At 30.8% G+C, this 8232-nt stretch overlaps 1 protein-coding gene across 1 annotated transcript; it reads left to right on the top strand.

The window, feature by feature from the left end:
• The first annotated feature begins 1348 nt into the window (after positions 1 to 1348).
• LOC125851095 (uncharacterized) lies at positions 1349 to 3557 on the top strand. Its single transcript, XM_049530887.1, has 3 exons — positions 1349 to 1518; positions 1622 to 2692; positions 2888 to 3557. Exons 1-3 carry the CDS (start codon positions 1349 to 1351, stop codon positions 3555 to 3557), a joined length of 1911 nt encoding a protein of 636 aa, XP_049386844.1.
• The last annotated feature ends 4675 nt before the right edge of the window (positions 3558 to 8232 follow it).

Here is an 8232-nt window from a genome sequence, read left to right as displayed (position 1 = left end):
TTAAAGTTATCCGCATTATTCATTTAGACACCTTAACTAGGACTAGTACCTATTATACACTTTAATATTAATAAATATATATCTATTGAATACAAAATGGAAACTAACTTTAAAGATAATGTGTGTGTGATTCACACGTTGTGTCTTAAAAAGGTCACAAATAAAACTATGACATGTGGCATAGGGGGGTCCAATCTAATCATAAAAAATGAATTTTAATTTTAAGAAATAAAAAACAATTTCAACCATAATTCAAAATGTTAATCAACTAAAAGAAGAAAAAGAAAAATTGTCCCCCAACCCAGCTAACCCGGGAGAATGAATTATAGGTGACAAAAAAGTGTTGAAATGTAAAAAGAGTGACTCTAGTTTTAATTATTAAGTGTAGGTGACAAATTTTTAATCAATTTTTAAAAATAATTAAATAAGTCCTCAAGTTTTTGTTTTTACACTTTCACCCACATTTAAGTAAAACCCTAATTTCTAAAATAGGAAAACCCACCCCAAATCAGTTTTTTTTTGTTCTCTCCCAACATCCCGCTCTTTTCACATTTTTTTTGCTTCTAATCTTCATCACTAGCACTTCTTCTTCTTCTTCTTCTTCTTCTTTTATTGGTGTTGCAGGTTATTGTAGATTTCTTATTTGAAGAATTTGAGAAAGGAGAATTTCAAATTTTAATTTAACATGTGATTTGAAAAGGTCTAAGCTTTAGAAATTACTTCTTAACTGATGATTTTTAATCATTTTAACAAGTTAATAGTATTGTTTGTGTGTATTATTCATTTAAAAATTTGATTTTTGTATTATTGTTCTTGCCACTGATGTATCGTAATTTTCAGCAACTGATATGACTATTTCAGTAATTTACAACAATTGCTGAATGTTGTTGTTGAATAAATTGCCGCAACTGCTATATCTATTTCAGCAGCTGCTGAATAACTTACAACAATGGTGATATTTTAATATAATTTTTTTTATGATCAATTTTTTAGTTCTAAGTTACAATATTTTCAGGTATCTTCAACATCATTAATGGGAGATAGAATAGTAGTACCAGTTGATTGTAATGGTGAATGGGTCGAGTCCAACAATCGTTATATTTGGCGTTGGAAGAGTAAAGAATTGGCCGCGACAATTGCGATGATTGTGCATCGAGATATTGCATATGATGATTTTGCGAATAAAATCATTACTTGATGTAAATTAAATTGTGAGTTGGAAGATATTGTGATCACTTACTTGCATAGTTGTGGTGAAAAGCATAAGACAACTCCTTTTAAGATAAATGATCAACTTAGTTTAAGTACTTATTTGGAAGATGAGCCTAGAGGTGTTTTAAGGATCTACATGGTTGAAAGATTGGTGGAGAATCATAATTTATGTGATGACCAACAAGTGTTGAACGATGAATGTGGTAGGATGAATATGAATATTCCAAATGAAGAGCGTGAAGGTCAACATATTCTTTCTCCTGAAGTTCGGAATAGATTGCCCATTATTGGTGAAGTTGCTGATAGGCAAGTACTATGAACTCATAAATTTACTTATTTCTAAAAGTTCATCCTCTTTGTACACTTAATTAATTTTTGCTTTAGCTAATAATTAATTAACTTAATGCAGTCATGTTCAAGATGATGGAACAGGTTTTTGCAAAGATATGCCGTTTAAGAATAAACAAGAATTAGATATTGCATTGAAAATTGCTTATGTCAAAAAAGATTTTAGATTGAAGAAGGAAATTAATTCGTGTTCAGTGTATTATGTCAAATGTGAGCATCTTGAGTGCAAGTGGTGGCTAAGAGCGGTGAAAGTTGAAAACTCTGATAGATTTTATATTAAAAAGTATGAAAAAATGCATACATGTGGCTCGGAACATCTTACGAGTCATAATCCACATGCCACAACAAAAGTCATTGGAGCATACTTCAAAGATAGATATCCCGAAGGTAAAGGTCTATCTACAAAAGATTTGAAAAACTCTATCCGTATTGAATTGGGATGCAAGGTTAGTTATTGGAAAGTTTGGATGGGTAGCGAGATTGCAAAGTCTTTGGTAAGAGGGACACATGAACATGGATATGGAGTGATTGATGCGTATAGTCATATGCTTAGGACATCTAATCCGGGAAGTAAAACGGCGTTGAAGATTGATGAAAATGGCAGGTTCAAGTACTTTTTTGTGGCATATGGAGCTTGGATTCTTGGTTTCGCACAAATGAGAAAAGTCATAGCTGTTGATGGGACATTTTTGAGAAGTAAATATGGTGGTGTGTTGTTGTCTGCTGTTGCACAGGATGCGGAGAATCATATTTTTCCGGTGGCATTTTGCGTAGTAGACTCTGAATGTGATGCTTCCTACCGATACTTTTTCGAGCAATTGAGAAGTTTTGTACTTGATACTCCTGAATTGTGCATAATCTCTGATAGACATCAAAGTATTAGAAAAATGGTTTCAATTGTATTTCCTTTAGCTCATTATGGTTGTTGCATGAGGCACTTAGGAGAAAATATTCGAAATAATTTTCACAATGCGAGTGTTGTCTACCACTTTTATAAGGCGGCAAAAGCATATAATATTGATGTGTTCAGTGATCATTTTAATCGGATAAGAGATTTGGTTCCACAGGCTGCCACACATCTTGAACGCGTTGGATTTCACCGATGGAGCAGGGCATTCTTTCCCGGAAATAGGTAAAATTTATTATAGTTATTATTGATAGTTGGTATAATTACTGCAGTTTTTTATAGCTACTGCTGCAATTTTTTATAGTAATTGCTGCACTTATTTCAGCACCTGCTGAGAAATATGCAACAATTGTTATAAAAACTATACAACAGTTATAAACACATACTTATAATATATTATTGGACACTTATATGTTACAGGTACAATATTATGACGACAAATATTGCTGAGTCGGTTAACTCAATGTTTCTTGATGAAAGAGAATATCCCATTACTGCTCTATTTGATGCAATAAACAGGCGATTTGCAGAAAAATTTCATGAGAGACGTATGAAATTCATTAATGCACCAACCATCTTCGTCCCTTCGATAGAAAAAGACATTGCAAAAAATATTAATTTGGGGAACAAGCTATTGGTCCATCAAACTGCCAACTACAAGTATATTGTCACCGGTCAAGATGAAGTTGCAACAGTTGATTTGCTAGCCAAATCTTGTACTTGTAAAGTCTTTGACATTGACAAAATACCTTGTCCACATGCTATGGCAGCGCTTCGATGCCAATATGGTGATGACTATGGGAGACGCATTTATGAGTACTCCTCTTCGTATTACAATGTAGAGGTATACCTTATTGCATATGTGGAGGAAATTAAACCGGTGCCATCTAAAGAAACTTGGGAAGTTCCTATTGAGATTTTAGAGAGAAAAATATCTTCTCCATTTGTTGAGCCAGGCAAGGTTGGAAGAAGGTCCTCAAAAAGACATAAAGAAATCGGGGAATCATTTTCAACGAAGAAAAATAAATGTTCTTTATGCAAAAGAATTGGTCACAAGAGAACTACATGCTCCGAGCGAAATGTTGCATAAAAATACATTTGTTCTTCTTGTTTTTTGTGAGCATATTTGATCTTATCTTTTTTGGTACTAATTGTTGTTTTTGTTGTTATTATTTGTGAACACATTTGATCTTTGATCTTATTTTTTTTGGTACTAATTGTTGTTTTTGTTGTTATTATTTGTGAACACATTTGATCTTATCTATTTTGGTACTAATTGTTGTTATTTTGATTGTAAGAGCATATTTTATTTTATTGTTATTCTTATTATTACTTTATTACTTGTTGTAGAGAATTTTAGCAATTACTATATAAAGTACAACAACTTTCTTACTTTTCCGTAGAAAAGTTCAGCAACTACTATGAAAAGTACAATAATTTTCATGCTTGCTGTAGAAGTTTAAACAATTGTTGTAAAACAATATAACAACTCGTTTAATTGTTGTAGAGAATTGTAGCAATTGCTTTGAAAAGTACAACAATTTACTTATTTGTTATAGTATATTCAAATAACTATCTCATTATACAAGATCACTATCTAATATAAATTTTATTTTAAAATTAAATCAACACTACTTTATTTATCATTAAATATGAGTGTACCAATAAACAATCAATTAGCCAATTAATTTGCTTACTTGTTAAAGAAAATTTTAGCAATTGTTATATAAAGTACAACTTTCTTACTTGCTGTAGAAAAGTTCAACAATTGCTATGAAAAGTACAATAATTTTCGTGCTTATTGTAGAAATTTAAGCAATTGTTGTAAAACAATACAACAACTCGTTTAATTGCTATAGAGAATTGTAGCAATTGCTTTGAAAAGTACAACAATTTACTTATTTGTTATAGCATATTCAAATAACTATCTCATTATACAAGATCACTATCTAATATAAATTTTATTTTAAAATTAAATCAACACTACTTTAGCAATTAATTTGCTTACTTGTTAAAGAAAATTTTAGCAATTGTTATATAAAGTACAACTTTCTTACTTGCTGTAGAAAAGTTCAACAATTGCTATGAAAAGTACAATAATTTTCGTGCTTATTGTAGAAATTTAAGCAATTGTTGTAAAACAATACAACAACTCGTTTAATTGCTATAGAGAATTGTAGCAATTGTTATGAAAAGTACAACAATTTACTTATTTGTTATAGCATATTCAAATAAACTTACTACCTATTCTAGATTTTATTTTAAAATTAGTCAAAACTATCCTATTTATCATGGAATATGATTAATATAACTAATTAACAATCAATTTATCAATTTAAGTTGATTACATGTGAAATTACTTAATTGATCGTCTAGTATCTCAGATAACTATCTTATTATACAAGATCACTATCTAATATAAATTTTATTTTTAAATTTAATCAACACTATTCTATTTATCATTAAATATGAGTGTTACAACCAATAAACAATCAATTACTCATTATAAATCGATAACATGTGAAATTGTAATGGAATTGATCGTCTGGTATCTCAAATAACTATCTCATTATACAAGATCACTATCTAATATAAATTTTATTTTTAAATTAAATCAACACTACTTTATTTATCATTAAATATGGGTGTTACAACCAATAAACAATCAATTAGCCAATTAATTTGCTTACTTGTTAAAGAAAATTTTAGCAATTGTTATATAAAGTACAACAATTTTCTTACTTGCTGTAGAAAAGTTCAGCAATTGCTATGAAAAGTACAACAATTTGCTTAATTGCTGTAAAAAATATAACAACTTATTTAATTGCTGTAGAGAATTTCAACAATTGGATGAGTCAAATCCTCACCTTCAACTAGTTCACTAACATCACAATTTTTTTTTCCGATTAAAATATCAATTCATCAAATTTAAAATACCACATTCACTAATGTACAACAAAAGTGAATTAAAAGTGTAGCAAAATAGTGGTAAAAATGCATATCCACAAGCAGCCCCTTCAATTCATCAATTTCAAAATATCATATTTACTAATGTACAACAAAAGTGAATTAAAAAGTGTAGCAAAATAGTGGTAAAAATGCATACCCACAAGCAGGCCCTTCAATTCATCAATTTCAAAATACCATATTCACTACTGTACAACAAAAGTGAATTAAAAGTGTAGCAAAATAGTGGTAAAAATGCATTTTCACAAGCAGCCCATTCTTCATCACTCTTTCAACTCCTTTTTGAATTCATCAATTTCAAAATACCATATTTACTAATGTACAACAAAAGTGAATTAAAAAGTGTAGCAAAATAGTGGTAAAAATGCATACCCACAAGCAGCCCCTTCAATTCATCAAATTCAAAATATCATATTCACTAATGTACAACAAAAGTGAATTAAAAGTGTAGCAAAATAGTGGTAAAAATGCATATTCACAAGCAGCTCCTTCATCAAATTCAAAATACCATATTCACTAATGTACAACAAAAGTGAATTAAAGTGTAGCAAAATAATGATAAAAATGCATATTCACAAGCAGCCCCTTCTTCATTAAATTCAAAATACCATACTCACTAATGTACAACAAAAGTGAATTAAAAGTATAGCAAAATAGTGGTAAAAATGCATATTCACAAGCAGCCCCTTCTTCATCACTCTTTCAACTTCTTTTTGAATTCGAATCAGCCTCTTCATCTGCAATATCAGCCCCTTCATCTGTAATATTAAAAAAATGAATTTCACATGTAAAAATGAAATATATATAACACAAGGCAAATCTTAGAAAGATGATTAGAATATAATTTTACCTTTACTATATCCGGACACCAATTCTTTTTCGATAATGGTCTCATTCACTTTTCCTTTTTTCTTTTTTCTAGCACTTGACAATGCCTTCGAAATTTGTCTCTTTGTTCTTTTAACATAGTCGGGAGTATATGGATGAGAAATCTTTGATGATGGCCTAATACCTCTCTTAGACTTCATGGTGACGATAGCTTTCTCTAAAGACTCAATCTTAGCATTCATGGTGACGATAGTTTTCTCTAAAGACTCTACCCTGACATTCAATAAATCTATCGTCTCCTTAGTGGATGGAGTTTCTTGAAGACAAGGAACATTCTCATCGATCGGAGAGGATGTTCCTACTCCCAAACCACCACTAATATCACCGAAGTTTCCTCCTCTTTCGAAATCAACATCATCAGTACATCTATCAACATTTGGAGTAAATTCTCCTCCTCCTCCATCACCAACACCACTAAAAACTCTCTCAAAAATTGGAGAAGATGCTCCTCCACCTCCTACATCAAGATTATGCTCATCAATTATGATGTCTCTTTTTATAGCCACAACATCATTCAAATCTATCTCAAGCTTTTCAATCATATCATCCTTGGTTAATTTCTTAGGCACAAACTTAGTGAAAAATTCCATTTCCATTTCACTAGATGTAGGAATTATCCATGGATGCACAATCTACATGTAAAAATAATAATAATTAAAATGTGATAAAGCAATTGTTGCATTTAAAGATTATTATATACCAATTGTTCTAATTGTTCCAGCAATTGTTGTAATAACTTCAACAATTGACATCAACTAATTAAACAAAGAAAACACTTGTTGAAAAGGCTACAGCAAAATCAGAAAAGCAACAACAATTTCACTTTAACTAAAAATGTTTAAAGAATAATGCTTACCGAGTCTTGAGGGGGATCAAACAACTCATTAATGTCAACTAATTCGTTATTAGTCGCCAAAAGCCATCGAAAAATCCTCGGTGAAGACATTTGTTTCGAAAACACCTTATATTTCTTTTGGAGGAAAGGAACAACCTCAAATGCCCAACACTACATAAAATAATCACAAAAGGAGATCAAAATATTGGAAGCACCAAAAAATAATGAAATAAATATATATATGAACTAAACTAAAATAAAATTTACCATAAAGGCCCATGGAAAGCCATAAAGATTGGTAGTCTTCCCATCAATAGTCTTCACCGCTTTCAATAGATGCTTAATTGTAATATCATAGCTAATACGACCCCATGGATAAGCAGAAAATGCTTTTCTATCGGCCGAGAGCAAAATCCACTTCTTTGGAATATTTGTATTCACATCTTTTGGGCAAAGAAAGCTATGAAGAAAATAAAGTAAACACAATGATTTTTTTACATCTTTACTAAGATTTTTGGTTTGGAGATGTTCAATCAACTCATTTCTCTTGCAACTCCTTCCCACAACCTCAAGAATTTCTTTTCGTCTCATTTTTGTCTTAGTTGACATATTTTCAACATCATACACATCTTCATTATGGCAATTTAAGCCGGTGATGATAGCAAACTCCTTCATTCCAAAACAAATGGGCATGCCACTATAATTTATCCAAATTTCTTCTTTTCGATGGCAATAAATTTGACGTCGAAGAAGTTGATAGACTAAACTCATTTGAAATCTTATACGAGTACCTTCAAGTTGTAAGTAATTTCCGAAAATAGAAGATCGAAAGAACTTTACCAATTTTTGTTCTTCTAAAATCTTTCTAAATTTAGAAAACTTACGTAACTCCGACTTAACAGTTAAAGAACCTCTTAAGTTTGGATACCTATCAATCATTGACTCCAAATTGTAATTTGCATACCTAATCGACTTCACAATGAAGTTATCGGGTGAAGGACTGAGCGGAGATAATTCAACAATAGGAGATGTCTCCTTTTCTGGAATGGCTATATCATTTTGTTCCTCCTCAACT

The sequence above is a fragment of the Solanum stenotomum genome, unplaced genomic scaffold (assembly GCF_019186545.1).
Source record: "Solanum stenotomum isolate F172 unplaced genomic scaffold, ASM1918654v1 scaffold22036, whole genome shotgun sequence".
NCBI classification, from domain to species: domain Eukaryota; kingdom Viridiplantae; phylum Streptophyta; class Magnoliopsida; order Solanales; family Solanaceae; genus Solanum; species Solanum stenotomum.
The sequence above is the reverse complement of the archived record's forward strand: the minus strand, read 5'-3'. Positions and strand labels throughout refer to the sequence as shown.